The following is a 19427-nucleotide window of genomic DNA, read 5'->3' as shown; positions in this document are numbered from 1 at the left end:
ATTACCAATGATTTAGTTAAAAAAATGTGTACTATAAAGTGATTATAGAGAATTTGAACTACAAATACCATGAACGCTTTAATCAAACATCATTTCCGGGTTTTGGTTACCTAGAAACCAAGCAAACCGTTTTACTGCAGCATACATGCATGGAACATACACCGAAAATTCAAATGCCTTGAAGAACGGATTTACTAAACATTTCATTTAAAAGAAGACAACGCTTAAATCGAAAAAAGTCACCGAGACCCAAAAACCTTTTGCATCCCCCTAAAAAACGAGAGAAAATTGGTTCATAACGCTGAGGCAGGCTAGCAAGCTAAGCTAAAGCAAAGATGTTTATATATCTCAGTAAGAAGGTAATCGTGAAATATTGAATTATAACTGTATAACTGCTAGCATTATAAGAATATTACTGCTAACGTTATATGATTTTTTTTTCTCCAAATAAACGCGGGTTTGTTTTTCAGGTTTGCTGTTGCTTTTCTTAAAAAGGCGTTTTTAATGACAATGACAGCTGTTTCTGGGTATGCAACTTGTTTATCAGGGCCGCTGGCTTTGTTGTGTGTCTTCAGATTGCGATTCCAAACAATACCGTTTTAAAGTGTGTGTCTTGGAATAAAGACCAGGGTTTTATCGCCTGTGGAGGAGAGGATGGACTTTTAAAAGTTCTCAAACTTGAGACTTATACAGGTGGGAACCTGAACTGCCAGTATTTCTATATGGACAGACAAAATATGAATACCAATGTGAATGGTTTACTTCTGTATATTCAACATAGGACTTTGAATGAAATCTATCAATCAACCAATAGTTAAGGACATTTATTTTTCTTAGATGATGCCAAACTGAAAGGCTTGGCAGCTCCCAGCAACCTTTCAATGAATCAAACACTGGAGGGACACAGTGGTAAGAAAGCTCAGTTTGTGTTAGTGTTTGTGTGTACTGACTCTTGAGTTTTCATTTTGCTATGCAGGTGCAGTGCAGGTTGTGACTTGGAATGAACAATACCAGAAACTGACCACCAGTGACCAGAATGGGCTCATTATTGTCTGGATGCTTTACAAAGGTACACAGTCCCTTAACACACCATATAGAAAATATTGTAATATTTAATGAATATAAAACTCCAATCTGTTAATGCAGTGTTTTTATGTGTGCATGTGCAACCGTGTGTTACACTTTTTTTTGTGATTTTGTGTGTCAAACAGGTTCATGGTATGAAGAAATGATTAATAACAGGAACAAATCTGTGGTGAGGAGCATGAGCTGGAATGCTGATGGTCTGAAGATCTGTATTGTGTACGAGGATGGTGCTGTGATTGTGGGCTCAGTGGATGGTGAGCACAGGACTGTTTTTATAATAATTATTTATTTTCTTATTTTTAAGTCAAAACACTACAGACAACCCCTTTTTTTATACACTGGACAAATTTGTGCTTTTGTGTTTCATAGCTTTGTTTAAGACAACATCCAAAATACACTTAAATGCACAAAACAAGACTTAAATTAGACTTACATGCACTTTATTTATTTGTGTATCTCTACATATCTTTAAAGGCCATTGTCTCAAAATTAGTTTTTTTTTTCTCCTGCACTGAGCCAGAAATCTCCACTTCAGTGGCGCTCACTTTCAATAGATTATATTCTGAAGTTTTTTAAAGAGAGGTTTGTTCATATAGCATTTGTTTTTTTATGCAACATTTTATTCCTAAAGACTTTTATTCCTGAATTATTTTTCTGGCTGTTGACAGTATGTTTTATTTAAGGAATGATAAAAAGAGATATACAAAATCCCCTAAAAAAAAAAATTAAACTCTAATATGTCAACAAAATCAAACAAGAATTTTAAACCTGGCTTGTCTAATGTTAAGATTTCTGTTCTGGAAATGCATACAAATTAGAACATATTTAAATAGACAATTTATCATTTGCATATATAAACATAACAGTTAAGAAAACTTGTAATACAAAATTTGCTATTCTTAATGTAATCAATCAACTGGGGAAGTGTGGTTATATCTATTTTTTTTTTACTCTATTCACCTGGTGTGTTTTCATTTTTTTTTATTAAAAAGCAACAAATCCATCAATATATAGGTGTTTGTTGTTTTATTATATAGTTTAGACTTTTCATACTTCTGCATTTTATTTGTGTGAATATAAATGTGTGTGTTTGTTTTGCTTTGTGATCTTGCAGGAAACAGAATCTGGGGTAAAGAACTTAAGGGGACCCAGTTGGCACACGTGGCCTGGTCTCCAGACAGTAAGATCCTGCTGTTTGGGATGGCCAATGGAGAAATCCACATCTACGACAACCAGGGAAACTTCATTGTGAGTGCTGAGATGCTGGAAACACTCTCTGTTCATCATTGTGTCTTTAGTCAGCTACTTCTACTAGTTTTACTCTGGGGGTCCTGAGGAAGTTTTCCACTTTTATCCAGTTAGTTTGAGTAGTACTGCTGTTAAAAACACAAATTTGTTCTTATTGTGTGTGTTTGTGCCCAGATGAAGATGACCATGAGTTGTTTGGCTAATGCAACAGGTGCCCTCAGTATAGCAGGTATTTACTGGTACCCCGGCACAGAGGGGTATCTCGAGCCGGACTGCCCCTGCCTAGCTGTTTGCTTCACTAACGGGCACTGCCAAGTGATGAGGCACGAGAGTGATGACAGTGAGTTTATGCATTTCTTTAACTCTCTTTGTGCATGCTAAGTGACATACATTCTAGTGCAGATCTGAGTAAGATTGTGTGTGCAGGTCCTGTGATTATCGAGACGGGTATGTGGCATGTGGCCAGTATCCAGTGGAATCACTGTGGCAGTGTTCTAGCTATAGCAGGATCACTCAGAAACAGCGGAGCAGAGAAAGACATGAATGTTGTTCAGTTCTACACACCGTTTGGAGAGGTGCGTACTGATCACACACATGCTTCATACATTTCAAGTTCTACAAAGATAATATATCTTGTTATACACAATTGTTCGCAAGTTTGGGGTCGGTAAGACTTTTGTAATGTTTTTGAAAAAAGTATCTTAAGAGTACAGTAAAAACAGCAATATTTTGAAAGATTATTACAAATATTTTCTATTTTAATTTATTTTACAATGTAATTTATTCCTGTGATGGCAAAGCTGAATTTTCGGAAGCCGTTGCTCCAGTCTTCAGTGTCACATGATCCTTCAGAAATCATTTTAATATGCTGATTTGTTGCTCAAGAAACATTTTTTATTATTAGCAATGTTTCCACAATATTTTCGTGGAAACTGTGATACCTTTTTCAGGATTGTTTGATGACTAGGAAGTTTGAACAGCATTTATTTGAGATAGAAATAATTTTTTTTTGTAACATTAGAAATGTCTTTACTGTATCTTTTGATCTATTTAATGCATTCTTTCTAAATAAAAGTATTATTTGCTTCAAAAAAAAAAAAAAAAAAAAATCATACTCACCCCAAACTTTTTAATTAGAATGTTACAGTTGATGCACTTGTGTCTGATGTCATCACGTGTCTAGCACTTGCGGACTCTGAAGGTTCCGGGCAAGCAGATGACTGCTGTATCATGGGAAGGTGGAGGACTCCGAATTGGCCTAGCTGTAGATTCTTACATTTACTTTGCTAACATTCGGCCAGATTACAAGGTAATTTAGCTGTAAATAATGGCTATAAGAGATTTTTTTTTTTCGTCTCTGAAATAACATCTTACTCTGTCTCTAGTGGGGTTACTGCAGTAACACAGTGGTGTATGCATACACACGGCCTGATAGGCTGGAGTACAGTGTGGTGTTCTGGGACACTAAGAATAATGAGAAGTTTGTAAAATACGTCAAGAGTCTCATGTCCATCACCACCTGTGGAGATTTTTGCATTTTGGCCACCAAAGCGGACGACACACATCCACAGGTACTAAAACAGGAAGCTGTTCAGCCTTTTTTCTGATGAAGAGGGATATTGTAAGTTAGAATATTGTTTTTAATCAAATCAAGTCATATCTGTGATTTGATGAAATTCTGTTTATTTATTTTTTCAGGAGGACACTGACACTGAGGATGGATCAGCTACGGTAAGATACCTCTTATTTTCCAATGTACTAAAAAGCTATGAAATATTTCCATATGCACTCTGATCACAGACACCAGAAAGTTACAGACAGGAGAGATTTAACAATAATACATGACTGTAGCTGTTTTCATAGACCATGAGAAACCTGATCAAATACACATACAGAACATACAGATTTGATTGTATCATGATATTTTACAAAATGAGAACTAAACAACTAATAGCAAATCTGAACCAGGGCTATGTTCAGTAGGACAGAGGACAGCAGAAAGACAATATTTATTTTAATGTAGAATTGAATTGCATTAAAACTGAGAAAGCTGTTTTTAAGCACCAGATACAACCGCTTTACCACAGGCATTTAATGAGCTGTCCAATCAAAACACCTCAAAGGATCGGTCTAAGAGGAGAAAGGTATTATGAACATCAGCAAAAAAAAGCCTCTCAGATATTTCCGTGATGCTGTTTAATGATGTGTACCCATGCAGTAAAGAGATGCCTGTCTGTCCTTTGTCCACAGTATGCTCTGGTGTTGTGTAACTCCATTGGAACCCCACAGGACTCTAAATATATTGACATTGGTGGGTAAAACATTTTGCACTGTTTCTATATGTAAGGGATCATGCAGATTCAGCAGGTCATTATTGCAAAATAAACTCTAAGCAAGGGTTATGAAGACCCAGAAGCAAATAAATATATAAATGCACATTTTTGTTGAAATTATTTTATTATTTGAGCTAATTTTTCCTGGGACAACAGTCCGTTATACATTTTAACGGTCGTTATGCAGAATCAAGCATTCCAGAGAGATGTGTATTAGTAACAAGAGCCATAAATTTTTTGATTATTTCTCATTTTGTCGTTTTTGGTTTAATTAAGGCCTGAATTAGCCCTAGACTTGATAGGCATATATGTAATTTAGAACAGTTGCTTTGATGATAAGCAAGCAGACTGCTTGTGTTTGTAATGGTGTAACACCAACATACACCGTGTGAAAGCTGCGGTGGGAATCCCGGCTCCTTTCCTGTCACTCCTATAGGCATCCCGCTAAATTCCTCCCCTGGTTGGGAGAGCAGATCTTTTCCAGACATTCACCCTGATCTCTCTGGACATATTTTAGAGTTGGAACGGCAACACACAACAGAATCTGTAGTTACTCATAGAAAAACATATTTATAGGTGAAATCTGTCCTTGAATTCTGCTCTGAATAAAGGTTTGTGTGATTTTCAACAGCCTTTGAAATCGCTCAAACCTTCAACAGATAGCTTTGATGTATAGATTGTTACCTGATTTATTTATTTTTTTAACAATGATGTAACTGGTTAAAGGAATTTCTCATTCTTCACTTTCCACAAAGTGAAATGAATACATACTAGCTGTTCTTTCACAATTTTTTTGCTCTCTGTTTGCTGCCACAGACCCCCTGTTTGTCACTATGACGAAGACTCACGTGATTTCTGCATCTAAGCAAGCGTTTTACGTTTGGCAGTATCGTGTTGCCAAGAAACTCACTGCTCTTGAAATCAACCAGGTCGCCAAGACAAGAAAGGAAGGTCGAGAGAGGTGAGGGTTAAAGGTCACCAGTAGTGGGTCACCAGTGCTTAAAGAGGGATTTAAAGGGACAGTTCACCCAAAAATAAAAATTATGTCATTAATTACTCACCCTCATGTCGTTACAAACCTGTAAGACCTTCATTCGTCTTCGGAACACAAGTTAAGATATTTTTGATGAAATCCAAGAGCTCTTTTACCATCTTTTATCATTTAAAAGTTTGGGATCGGTAAGATTTTTCATGCATTTGAATCTCTTATGCTCACAATGGCTGCATTTATTTGATCAGAAATACAGTAAAACATGAATATTGTGATATATTATTGCAATTTATAATAACTCTTTTATATTTAAATATATATTTCATCCCTGTGAATTTTCTGCACCATTACCCTAGTCTCGACAGAAATCATTCTTGTGTGCAAAATTGGTACTCAAGAAACATTTCTTATTATTATCAGTGTTAGATTGTTTTTAACATTGATAATAATAAGAAATGTTTCTTGTGCTGCATAAAACAGTATTTTTGTGGAGACTGTGGTTCATTTGTTTTCCAGGAATTTTTGGTGAATAGATGTAAATATTGTTATAAACATATAATGGCTCTATAAAAACATATAAAAGTTTTCCACTTTTGATCAATTTAATGCATGCTTGCTCAATGAATGTATTAATTTATTTCCAATTTTTCTATGCCTGCCAGTCAACATTGTCAGTCAACAACAAATACACAAGTATTAAATGTAGTAATCGTTTTATTTTATGCTAAGTATAAAAAGAGGACATAGTGATCGTCATAATTTTGATAATAATTTTTTATAATTTAATATGAATTAACATTAAGATTTATTTCAGAGTCAAGCTGCATTTGTATTTGTTGTACATGCTTTGTCCCATGTCTCAGACTCAGTGGCTAAATTAAAGTAGCAGCTCTGTGTAATATGGAAGCTTTCATCAGATGAAGTGATGTTCCTTATTGAGGTGTACAGTCTGTGGGCAGGCCTGTCTGCCTGTCTGTCTATCAGGATAGTGTGAGGGTGTGCTCGCTGACAGCAACTCTTTGGAAAAGTTCTGTTCATGGCTGTGTGATGGAATCCTGCGACCCACACAGACTGGAACGGGATCCAGTGTTCTTTTTCCCTTCCACACGATAGAAATACACTGAGGCATTGCCTCTCTTGCTTATTCTTCCTCACTTTACCTGCACACTGTCTCTTTTCACTCTGTCTTGCTGACTCTTTTCTCTAGGGTTTATCACATCGATGACAGTCCAAGCGGAACATCGGATGGGACACTGAACTTTGCCAAAGCCTTCACAGTGAGTACACTCAGCACAGACACTTACCTGTGGCTCTCTCAGCCTCTCGTGAGAGGATTAGTGGGAAAAGCTGTCATAAAACACTGCTCAGCTAGTCTGTTTATGTATTATTTTATATTTGTGCTATGTTTTCCTTGATCCACATATCTTTATGTGACATCGGTCACAAAAGACGCTTCTAAGTGATCCAAATGTCATCTAAACTTGTATTTACAAGAAGTATGGAGACTGCAGTCCACTTTTTCATGTGACAGCTTTGAGAAAAGGGTCATGACAGTGAGATGTTTGTTTTTTTGTTTGTTTCAGGCCACCAGAGACCCGATCTGCTGCATTAAAGCATCAGACAGAATGCTTATTGTGGTACGTCTAATTTACACAAGGACACATGCTTTTTCATTTCAAAGTTTCTGCGTGACTGATATGTGGTTGTGATGTCCGCAGGGCCGTGAGTCTGGTATCCTACAGAGATACAGCCTGCCCAACATCAGCCTCCTGCAGAAATATTCCCTTACCTCCAGACCGTATCAGCTGTGCCTCAATTGTAACTCCAGGTCTGATATATCTCTCTCCAGTGTTAGACTATTCGCTCCTTTTTCCTGCTTGTGCAGTGAGAGTTTGTTTTAAAATAATTGTATTTTTCTAGCCGGCTGGCAATTATAGACATTACGGGCGTGTTGACGTTTTTGGATGTAGAGACACAGGCTTCGTCAGGGGATGCAGAAGGTGGGTCCACAGCTGAAGACCCATCTAAATTCGAGCGCAAGGATGTCTGGGATATGAAATGGGCTAATGACAACCCAGATCTGTTCTCCATGATGGAGAAAACCAGAATGTATGTCTTTAGAAATCTGGACCCTGAGGTGAGACATAGAGTTACGTGTTCATATCTGCATATATGTCGAGTGTTGTGGCATGGGAAAACAGGATGACTGAAAAAACACATAAATGGAAAGAAAGAAAGAAAGGGTGACAGTTTTGTCAGAGCTACTGCACTCTTAAGTATACAGGGTTCAGGAAGTGCTGCCGTTTTGAAACAAACTCACATGCCAGCTTCAGTAAATCACACAGCACATGGCTTGTAGATCAGACCACCCACTGCAGAGATACAGCAGGGCTTTTTTCTTCATGCACAGAAAGGTAGAAGGTAGTTTACAGGTCCAGTTCACACATTATAAGCAATATTCACACAAATAATAAATATATGTACATTCATAATTAATCAGTTTGAACTCATTTTAAAAATCTGTTACTTCAGTTGTTTTAATTTGCAGCAGTGTTAGTGTGAGCATTCCCCTGACAAGCTCTTATGTGTGTTGGTTGTGTTTTGAACACAGGAACCAATTCAAACGTCTGGCTTCATCTGCCACTTTGAGGATCTGGAGATCAAATCTGTTCTTTTGGATGAGATTATGAGGGTTGGTTGGAATATATTGAAATGAATCAATTCGTAGTTGAACATGAATTTATTTTTAACTTGTGAATGTCAGTGAATTTTAAAATGGAGATTTCTTATAATGGAAATGAACAAACTTCTAAAATAAAAGCTTATATATATTAGCTGTGCTCTGCTAAATTGTTATTTCTATAAAATTATTATGATAATATATATATTTTTAAAATGTTATCTTAATTTGTCAAGTTTTGAGAGCCCTGAATATAATTTTTATTATAATAATCTTTCAGGATCCAGAAGTTCCAAATAAAGATTATTTAATAAACTTCGAGATTCGCTCGCTGAGGGACAGCAGGGCACTTATTGAGAAGGTTGGAATTGAAGATGCTTCTCAGTTTATTGAGGACAATCCACATCCACGTCTCTGGTGAGACAAACACTAATTCCACACAATAAATGGGGCAGTTTGGTTATTTATTCAAGGATACCTGCACACGGAAAGAGGAATACATGAATGAAAGCATAGGCATAGGCAGTATGGAACAGTGTGTTTAAAACATACTATGTGGGATTGTGTATTTGTGTATGTGTTTAGCAGGACTGTGTTTGTTATACATTTTAGAGATTTAAGAGTGTGCAACATGGCAATGTGTGTTTTTCTGGAAGTGGAAAGTATGAGGTCCAGTTTTATAGTCTGAATGAAGTGTGAGGTACAGTTTTATGATCTGAATGATGATCCTGGCACTGACAGGACAAGATGAAACCAATAAGACAGCACACTTCTGGCTTCTGGAGAGCGTTGTCCTTCAGTACCTCGCTGGCCATTTAAGAAAGAGAAACCTGGATAAACTGGAATAAAATAAACTGTAATGTAAACAGGCACTTTACTGTGCAATTATTTATGGTTGTGTTCATTTAAAAAAATCATCTAAGACCTAGATGAAAGAGAATGATGTTACCAGTAGTCATAAAGCATGGCAGTCTTGGAGTGGCTCTATTGATTTAGTGAACCACTGGAGTTTTAGTGGCTCTGTCAGTTCTCACAGCACAAGGAGGAATTTGAAATTGGACTCTTGCTACAGAAGCAGGGAGGTAAACCCAGCGATCTAACATACATTGACAGGACTCTTTACAATTTCACCATTTATTGAATAATTTATAAGTGAATCTCTCAAAACCAGTTAAAACCACATCCAGATCATGTTTAACCCCATAATCTAGAAAAAAATATATTTTTAATTACTATATCTTGCTAAATCGTATTAATTATATATTAGTATTTGCTATGTTGTCTTTAATCAATTTTTTTTTTTAATGTAGGGTTTTTTTTCTTTGATTTTGGGGTGAAATGTGAACAGGAAATGGAGATTCACATTTTAGTTAATTTTCAAGTGAGTTGCTGTTAATACTCTCAGACGGGAACTGGAGAAGGAAACCTACAGGAATATGGCGTAAAGAAAACAAGAGCTGTGTCAGCTCTCTTTTAGTGTGTGTGTGTGCTTTAATATGAGCGTGAGAGCTCAAAGGCTCTGTTGTTTGATTTTGCTCATCCTTAACATGCCAACATGTCAGAGGTCAAAGTTTTTCTTAGCTTTCCATGAGCGCATGAAAAGAGTCACTTCACCCTCGTTGGCCACTTTTGTGGCTCAGTTCTCTAAAACTGTCCGGGGTGTCATCAGTCAAACAGATTTAGCTGTATACAGCTGATAGATTATCAGTGTCATTTTGTTTATGTCCAGATTTAGGATGCTGTTTGCTCTTTGTTGAGATCAAAAATGATTCAAATGCTAATACTCCAAACAAATAATTTAATCAGAGGTAATGCATCATATACTATGTGTCATGTAATCTCAGTTACGGGATTTGAAGTCTTCTGTGTGAAGTTTCAGACCTTTGTTATTTGACGGTTGAAAATTCAGTCAGTTGTATCTGTGCATGCACTTCCAGGCGTCTGTTGGCTGAAGCAGCGCTGCAGAAGCTGGATCTGAAGATGGCTGAACAGGCGTTTGTGCGCTGTAGAGACTACCAGGGCATTGAATTTGTGAAGAGACTGAGCAACCTACAGAGTGAAGCCATGAAACAAGCCGAGGTAGCTGCTTACTTCAGCAGGTTTGAGGAGGCAGAGAGGATGTACCTGGACATGGACCGCAGGTACACACAGACTTGTGCATACTGTCATGCATAAACCTTGAGGAGATTCATATTCTGTGTGAAATCTGGTGGACGAGAACACTTCACTTCAAAAATAATAATGTTAAATGAATTTGATTAAATTGAGAAAAAATGTACACACAACCTTTTAAACAATGTTTTAATCTGATTTGTTCTAAATAATTCAGTTGAAATATACAGTTGTTGTTAGCTAAAACTACTGTTTCAAGAATTTGAATGAAGCTAAAATAAAAGAATATATCAATATAACATGAAAAGCTTAAAGAAAGCTGAAACTGAAATAAAAATAAATTGAAGATAAATAGAAATATTTACAAAACTAATAAAAATGATAAAAGCACATAACATTGCTAAAACGAAAATAAAAATTAAAAGCTAATTTAAAATGTCAAGAAATATAGTAGTACATAAATAGTTATAAAACTGAAAATATAGAACTGAACAGGATTCAAACTCGCATGCACCACCGTGCAACATTATATAGTGTTCACTGTACATTTTTTACTGGTGAAGTCTTTACTTTAACACTGTATTACAAATTTACATTTCTACATTATATACTTTTTTTAAAATAAAATTTTTGGCTTTTTACCTTCTTCTGGCATACAACAAGAAATGACCATATTTTAATTTAATAGAGTACTAAATTAAATCAGCTATGTGGATGGATGATTTTTAGTTTGACAAAAACAAATCAATTTCCAAATGTGTCTCTGTTGGTTTGGATCTGTAGTTTTGTTTATGCGATTATGGTCAACATTTAAATTAACTAAATTGAAAAAGCAACAGAAATCAATTTTTTTTGAATGCTCATCTTTCATCTCTTTCTCTCTGGTTTCTAGGGATTTGGCGATAGATTTGCGTATAAAGCTCGGTGATTGGTTCAGGGTTCTGCAGTTGTTGAAGACCGGATCAGGCGACTCTGATGATGCTCTTCTGGAGCAGGCCTACAATGCCATTGGAGACTATTTTGCAGACAGACAGAAATGGTAGGCTGTTTAAGTGTGGGTGTCTGTTGTATAAAGTCTGTTTCAGTGTCATACATTAATTTAGGCATAAGACATTAAAACAAAGGCTTTTAAGTTGATAAATTGTATTGTTTAAGTTTTGACAGAGGGACTTGAAGCGTGTGTGTTCCACAGGTTGAATGCAGTGCAGTATTACCTTCAGGGTCGTAATCAGGAGCGTCTGGCTGAATGTTATTATATGCTGGAGGACTATGATGGTCTGGAGAGACTTGCAAACTCCCTACCAGAAAACCATAAACTGCTACCAGTGGGTGCTTTCTAATTCTTTCAAAACAGACCATGCTGTAATGTTTGGTTCAGGTTGTCTCAATGGCTTGAACTGTGCTTTATTGTGTGTGTACAGGACGTTGGTCAGATGTTTGTTACCGTGGGAATGTGTGAACAGGCCGTCAGTGCATTTCTGAAATGTAACCAGCCCAAAGCAGCCGTGGATGCCTGTGTGAATCTAAACCAGGTGAGTGTTTATACGCTTGTTGTATGGTTTTGATATTTTATGAATGTTATAGGTATAACGTATTAATAATATATTAATTGTATGAATTATATTAGTATTACAGTGTATTAGGGTTGTCAGTTGATTTAAAAATGTAATTCTGATTAATTGTAGTTAAAGCATCTGGATCCTTTTTCAAGAGAAAAAAAATAAAAGACACAGAACAAAGATAAAGACAAAGAACAACAGTACTCTTTTCTTGTCTCATTTGATAGACAACTTAGAATATATATTTCTCACACCTAAACACAAAATAATTAAGTAATATTAAATAAGATAAGATAAAGTAACTTTCTGGACACTTTTATGGATTAATTCCTACATATATTTTATCTAAGAGGTTTATCTAAGAGCCACGCTTGTACAAATGATGCTGTCCTTTACTTGTCTTGCAGGTGATATTTAATATATTTTTTTAGTCTTTCCTAAATTAATTCAACTGTACAAAGTCTGCATAAAGGTTTACATTTGTTAAACTTCTCTGGATATCATTTCTAAACAAATTATTCAATAAAGAAGGTATTTTATCCAACACGTACTGATCTGAAAAACAGCACACACAGACACACACTTATGCAACATTTCTGATCAATCTTTAGAAATCACAATGAATTAAATAATTATTATCCGTTATCTGCTTTAAAGACTTTGACAGCCCTATTTAATATGCATTTCTCAAAAGACTTTCTCCCTCTCTTCACTGAATACATTCTGACTCATTGCCTTTTCTTTGGCTTTTTTGGCCATTTAGAGAGAATGATGCTTCTGTCATTAGTTTAAATGAGAGGTTCAGAGAGATCACAGTGCTCATCAGTTCTACTCAAAGATCCAGATGCAGCTGTAACGTCATCACTCATCTGCTCATGAAACCTGTCTATGATCAATGTTTGCATATGACAAATATGTAACAGCAAAAATACATTTTAACTGTATGCGCATTCCAGTGGAACAAAGCTGTTGAACTTGCCAAAGACCACAGTATGAAGGAAATTGGGCCTCTGCTGTCCAAATATGCCTCGCATCTGCTGGAGAAAAACAAAACTCTAGAGGCTGTAGAGCTCTACAGAAAAGCCCATCACTTCCTGGATGCCGCCAAACTCATGTTTAAGGTATGTTAGTATCAGCTTGTATGAGAAAACATTGTCAGTGGAGATGAAACCAGTGATGATGGAATTGCAAAAATGTACACTCTTCACATTTAAAGTCAGGATATTTTGTAACCGTAAAATATTTTTAATGACTCACTTTATTTCACCTCAGATCGCAGAAGAAGAGGCGAAAAAGAGAACACGACCACTGCGAGTGAAGAAGTTGTATGTGCTCGCCGCCCTGCTGGTGGAGAACTTCCACACCCAGATCAAAAGTTACCAGCAAAGCAAAATCAAGGGCAAGAAATCAGAGGTACTCTAACTGTTCACACATCCTAATAAAGTACATATTCTGAACTACTGTTACTTGTTTCCAGGTGCTGGATGTAGTTTAGATTTAGTACAAGTCTAACCAAGTACAGATTTATTATCATTTGTGATCTTTGCACACAGCTGTGGTAGTTGGAAACTATCGGTGCTGTGGTCTGCAGCTGCAGCCTGACTCCGAGTCCGACAGCATCAGAGGGGCAGGAAATCATTTGTGATGAAGGGCTCATTTATAGCCTAGTGGTGGGTAATTTGTGTGTGTGATTTATTTCAGGCTACCAGTGCATTAGCAGGGCTGTTAGAGGAAGATGAGTCGTCTTCAGACAGCCGTATCCTGGATGACGCCTGGCGTGGGGCAGAGGCCTATCATTTCTTCCTGCTTGCACAGAGACAGCTGTACGAAGGCAAGGTGGACGCGGCCATGAGGACAGGTAACACTTAAAACCCATGTGATAGCATATACACACTTGCTAGGAGAATATTACTATATTATTTAGTCACTCAAACTTAAATTTAAAAATAATTTTCTGTAATTTTGAGGTGCAATCTGTTGAGGTTCACCCCAAATGATACATTTCCTGAAAATGATAATGTTCAAATAATTATTCAGAGGAATCTATGAGACAATCTGTCTGTGTGTGTGAGTGTGTGTGAATGCATGCATGCATGCATGCATGGTATGTTTGGCCTTGTCTGCGCAAACAAAGTGTTAAATCGCTTACCTGAACTGAAAAAACAAACTCGGAGTGAAGACTTTATAGCATTCAGTCCACACATACACACTCGCAAAAAACGTTTGCTTACATGAAGGTCTAGACAAAATGTTTAAACCACAGATTAAATCATATCCAGGACCACCTGCAAAAGAGGTGTACATGCATGTATGTGTGTGGGTTAATGTTTCAGTCTTTCAGTTAGCATTGCATACTAATATTAAAATCTTAAAATGTTCTTAATGTTCTTAAAATGGTCTATTGTGCGTTGCTCTTCAGTGTTTGTACTGTTTTTGTTTGTTTTTCCAGTTTTTTGTTTTTCAAATACGATCAGTTTTACCAGGGATGACCTGCTGAACATTCGATGATTTTTCGGACGTTTTGCTGGACATTGTAGTTGGCGGAGCTGTTGCTCTGGTCAAACTCTACAGGAGGCGCAGAAGGGGGAAGAGAGCCGGAGCACTCGTGAAGCTTCGTCAGCGCGGATTTAGAACGGCGTTGTCTAGCATCCATCTGGCGAATCTCCGCTCTCTACCCAACAAAACGGATTAACTCCTTCTGCTCTCCCGGACAAACAAGGATTTTTCTAACTCTGCTGCTCTGTGTTTCACGGAAACCTGGCTGAATGGCGACATACCGGACAGCGTGCTACATCTGCCTAATTACCAGCTGATCAGAGCAGATCGGGACGTGGAATCAACGGGGAAATCGCGCGGCGGCGGGACGTGCTTTTACATCAATGAGAGGTGGTGTACAGATGTAACTGTGTTAAAGAAGATGTGCTGTTCAGATCTAGAAATGCTCTTAATTAACTGCAAGCCGTTCTATTCGCCGCGAGAGTTCTGCTCGTGCATTCTCGTGAGTGTTTACATTCCACCGCAAGCTCACATGAGCACAGCTTTACAGAAACTCGCTGATATGAGGATATGTGCATTCCTAACAGGACTCATCTAATCTACAACAACGACAAACCATGGTTCACTGCAAAACTCAGACAGCTCCGTCAGGCCAAAGAAGATGCTTACAGAAAGGGGGATAAAGTCTTGTACAAACAGGCCAAATACACAGTGGAAGAGGAGATCAGAGTGGCAAAGAGGAATTATTCTGACAAGCTAAGGAAAAAATTATCTTCCAGTGATCCTGCTTCAGTGTGGATAGGAATGAAGGATATCACCAGTTACAAGACACCATCCCCCAACACTCTGGAGAATCAACACCTGGCAGACGACTTGAACGAGTTCTATTGTCGTTTTGAAAGATCACCCTACACCCGTCCTGAACACCTCTCCACACAACCATTAACACCTCCAGCAACCCTCCACTCCCCCACACCTACAATTCAAATCAGCGAAGAAGATGTGTGCCAGGTCTTCACGAAGAACAAAAGAAGGAAAGCACCAGGCCCTGACGGTGTGTCACCAGCCTGCCTAAAAATCTGTGCTGACCAGCTGGCCCCCATCTTCACACAGATCTTCAACAGATCACTGGAGCTGTGTGAAGTCCCCTCATGCTTCAAACGCTCCACCATCATCCCCGTCTCCCAAAGAAACCCAAAATTACTGGACTTAATGACTACAGACCTGTGGCCCTAACGTCTGTAGCCATGAAATCATGACTGGTTTTGGCTTCTCTGAAGGACATCACTGGACCCTTACTGGACCCCCTGCAGTTTGCCTACAGAGCAAACAAGTCTGTGGATGATGCTATCAATATGGGACTGCACTTCATCCTGCAGCATCTGGACAGACCAGGGACTTATGTGAGGATCCTGTTTGTGGACTTCAGCTCCGCTTTTAACACCACCATCACGGAAACCCTTCAAAATAAACTAACCCAGCTCTCCGTCCCCACCTCCGTCTGCCAGTGGATCAACAGCTTCCTGACAGACAGACAGCAGCTAGTAAAGCTTGGTAAATTCACATCCAGCACTCGTACCATCAGCACTGGAGCTCCTCAGGGCTGCATTCTCTCCCCACTGCTCTTCTCCCTCTACACCAACGACTGCACCTCTAAAGACCCCTCTGTCAAGCTCCTGGAGTTTGCAGACGACACCACACTGATCGGCCTCATCCAGGACGGTGACGAGTCTACTTACAGACAGGAGGTTAAGGAGCTGGCTGTCTGGTGCAGTCTTAACAACCTGGAGCTTAACACGCTAAAAACTGTGGAGATGATCATGGACTTCAGGAGAAACCCCCTGCTCTCCCCCCACTCACCATCATGAACAGCACTGTGACTGCAGTGGAGTCATTCAGATTCCTGGGCACCACCATCTCCCAGGACCTGAAGTGGGATATTCACATAGACTCCATTGTCAGAAAGGTCCAGCAGAGGTTGTACTTTCTTCGCCAGCTGAGGAAGTTCAACCTGCCACAGGAGCTGCTGAAACAGTTCTACTCTGCCATCATTGAATCCATCCTCTGCACTTCAATAACTGTCTGGTTCAGCTCAGCTACCAAATCTGACCTCAGAAGACTACGGAGGGTAGTCCGGACTGCCGAGCGAATAATTGGTACAACCCTCCCCACTCTCCAAGAACTGTACTCATCCAGAGTGAACAAAAGGGCTGGTAAAATCACTCTGGACCCCTCACACCCAGCACACTCCCTCTTTGAACTGTTACCGTCTGGCCGACGCTACAGAGCTCTGCGCACCAGAATGACCAGACACAGGAACAGTTTCTTCCCTCAGGCAATCCATCTCATGAACACTCAACAATAAACGTGGAACACACAACTATAATACACTATCCATTCACCACACTCACTTATTTTATTTTTATTTTCTCATTCCTAATTTGCACATACTTGACCTGTACATACTAGTTGTCTATATTATATATTGTGTTTTTGCTGCTTTGTGCATTGCCTATTTGGTTATTTGTTGTTATTCTTTTATTATCTGTGTCCTGTCCTGTTGCTGTCTTTCTGTTGCACTGTGGAGCTTCTGTCATTACAACAAATTCCTTGTATGTGTAAACATACTTGGCCAATAAAGCTCATTCTCATTCTCTCATTCTCATTCTCATTAAATCTATTTAAGTTAGGGATGCACTGATATAAAAATTCTGAAAATATATATTAATTAACTGATCATTATTTTTGTGTCATGACAGATAACCAATAAATGACCAATATTAAAATTCTATATAATTTTGGCTACAAGTGAATTTAGGCATCACAACATTATATTGTACAGTATGAAAATTAACATTCAGTGAGCAGCAAAGGTGTCTCTTATTAAAATCTTTTGTTCTTCAAATGTGAATAATTGCAATAATTGCTTTATTCTCTAATTTCAGCTCTCCATCTCCGTGACTATGAGGATATTATACCTGCTGTGGAGATTTACTCTCTGCTGGCCATCTGCTCATCTGCCAACTGTGCATTTGGTACTTGCTCACGTGCCTTTATTAAGCTGGAGTCTCTGGAAACACTGACTCTAGATCAGAGGCAGCTTTATGAAGACCTGGCCCTGGAGATCTTCACCAAACACAGCCCTCGAGACACCCGGCAAAGCCAGCGAGACAGTCTCACTGATGGGTAAGACAGGAGGGCAACAGCCAGATGTACTTTACAACCTCACAGAGTGAACAACCACTGGAAACATTCTCAGGCCCCGTTTAACTGATAACTGAGGCGGATCCTTCGTTACAGCTGGTAGACAGAGCTGTGAGGTCACAGTGACGCAAGTGTAAAGTAGTGTGAGATGAGTGGCGTAAGGGTCAGCATGCACATCAGAAATTTCCAGACCATTCAAAATATTACATCAGCACAGTTCCTGTAAACTGCAGTAAAACAGTGGGAAGATTATTGAAAAGTTTGGAGTCAGTAAGTTTTTTTGTTTTTGAAAGAAGCCACTTATGCTTACCGAGGCTACATTTATTTGATTAAAAATACAGTATTATAGTGAAATATTATTTCAGTTTAAAATACCTGTTTTCAGAAAATTAGAGTTCAGAATGTATTTTAAAATGTAATTCATTCCTGTGATGACAGCTGATTTTCAGCATCATTACTCTAGTTTTCATTGTCACATGATCCTTCAGAAATTATTCTAATATGCTGATTTGGTGCCCAAGTAACATTTCTTATTATGTTATCAAAATATTTTAGTGGAAATTTTACTGTGATATTTTTGTTTTTGAGTAGAAAGTTCATAAGAACAGCATTTATTTTAAATTATTTTTTGTAACATTATACTGTCACTTGCTGCATCATTGCTGAATAAAAGTATTAATTTCTTTACAAAAAAAAATCTTACTGACCCCCAAATTTTGAACGATACCGTCTCTTTTTTTCTCATTGAAACGGTCTATTATCAATCTTTCCCGGAAAACCCAGAGAGGCATATACACATCACACACAAATACAGGGTAAAGTTTTAGAGTAAAAGAGTAAAGTTATTTTAATAACAGAGTTATGTGATTTTAAGGGCCAGAATCTGGCCCAGATAATTTACCATTATACCACAATATTTACACCAGTAATAAGGTGATTAGTAATCAGCACAAAACTTAAATGCGAGTCAGTGAAATATCAATCCCAATTATGCTTGTAAAATAGTGTTAAACTAGCATGTGAGATGATGCATTCTGACTTGATGAATGAATTTCTCTCTCTTTTTATTATTTCCTTTCTTTCTCAGGCCGGAGGGCAAGTTGCCCACCTGTATAGTGACAGGAAGAGTGATATCGGAGTACCAGTTCTGGATGTGCAGTGTGTGTAAGCACTGTGCTGTGGAGCAGGAGATCACACAACACAAATTCTGTCCTCTCTGTCACTCCCCGGTGGGATAGATTTTCCCATCTCTTTCGCACTTGCTCCATCAAATGTCAGTCTTTTTGATTAACTGTGGGACACAATCTCTGCCACAAGAGTAGAAGGCTTAAAATATATGTAGTTTGAATGTTCAAACAAAGTATCGTGAATTTTTTTTAATTTTTTTATATATATGGCATTTTCATGTACTTGTGTATAATTACGTATTTTACATTATCTAACGAAATTCTGCACAAAACAGTCTTAAAGACATTCTTATATGAATCATCACATTCCACTCAATTCGACAATTTAAATAAAAATTAGTTAAACATTGTTTATGAATGATGATTTATGAAAAATGAAATGGATTCAGTGTATCCTGTTATTTTAGCATTGATTGAACAATAGCTATAAATACAAATTTGCCTTGTAATCTAAAATAAATGTTCCTATATTTACAAAAAGACTTAAAAAAAATGCCTCATATCTCTCAGACTTTTGCTGTTCACTTTTGT

The 19427-nt window shown here is 37.8% G+C and overlaps 1 protein-coding gene across 1 annotated transcript; it reads left to right on the top strand.

Moving 5' to 3' along the window:
• Nucleotides 1-108: 108 nt before the first annotated feature.
• On the top strand, nt 109-19382 carry LOC306882292 (WD repeat-containing protein 35-like). Its single transcript, XM_079436825.1, has 29 exons — nt 109-359; nt 576-693; nt 838-909; nt 977-1069; nt 1212-1340; nt 2201-2334; nt 2509-2674; nt 2761-2909; nt 3518-3643; nt 3720-3905; nt 4033-4065; nt 4422-4478; nt 4585-4645; nt 5484-5628; nt 6866-6935; nt 7242-7295; nt 7377-7486; nt 7579-7795; nt 8270-8350; nt 8619-8755; nt 10276-10479; nt 11343-11489; nt 11643-11775; nt 11872-11982; nt 12966-13130; nt 13282-13422; nt 13711-13867; nt 17451-17691; nt 18797-19382. Exons 1-29 carry the CDS (start codon nt 336-338, stop codon nt 18945-18947), a joined length of 3612 nt encoding a protein of 1203 aa, XP_079292951.1. The 5' UTR covers nt 109-335; the 3' UTR covers nt 18948-19382.
• Nucleotides 19383-19427: the final 45 nt, after the last annotated feature.

This window comes from Barbus barbus (assembly GCF_936440315.1).
Source record: "Barbus barbus genome assembly, chromosome: 16".
Lineage (NCBI taxonomy): Eukaryota > Metazoa > Chordata > Actinopteri > Cypriniformes > Cyprinidae > Barbus > Barbus barbus.
Note: the sequence above shows the minus strand (reverse complement) of the source record. Positions and strands in the feature narration are given on the sequence as shown.

What these genes read in the sequence shown, in the direction of transcription:
- LOC306882292 (XM_079436825.1), top strand. Translation starts at nt 336, where the DNA reads ATGTTTATATATCTCAGTAAGAAG. An exon ending in GATTGTGGGCTCAGTGGATG is followed by an intron (nt 1,341 to 2,200) that starts GTGAGCACAGGA and finishes GTGATCTTGCAG; the next exon opens with GAAACAGAATCTGGGGTAAA. An exon ending in TACCTGGACATGGACCGCAG is followed by an intron (nt 10,480 to 11,342) that starts GTACACACAGAC and finishes TCTGGTTTCTAG; the next exon opens with GGATTTGGCGATAGATTTGC.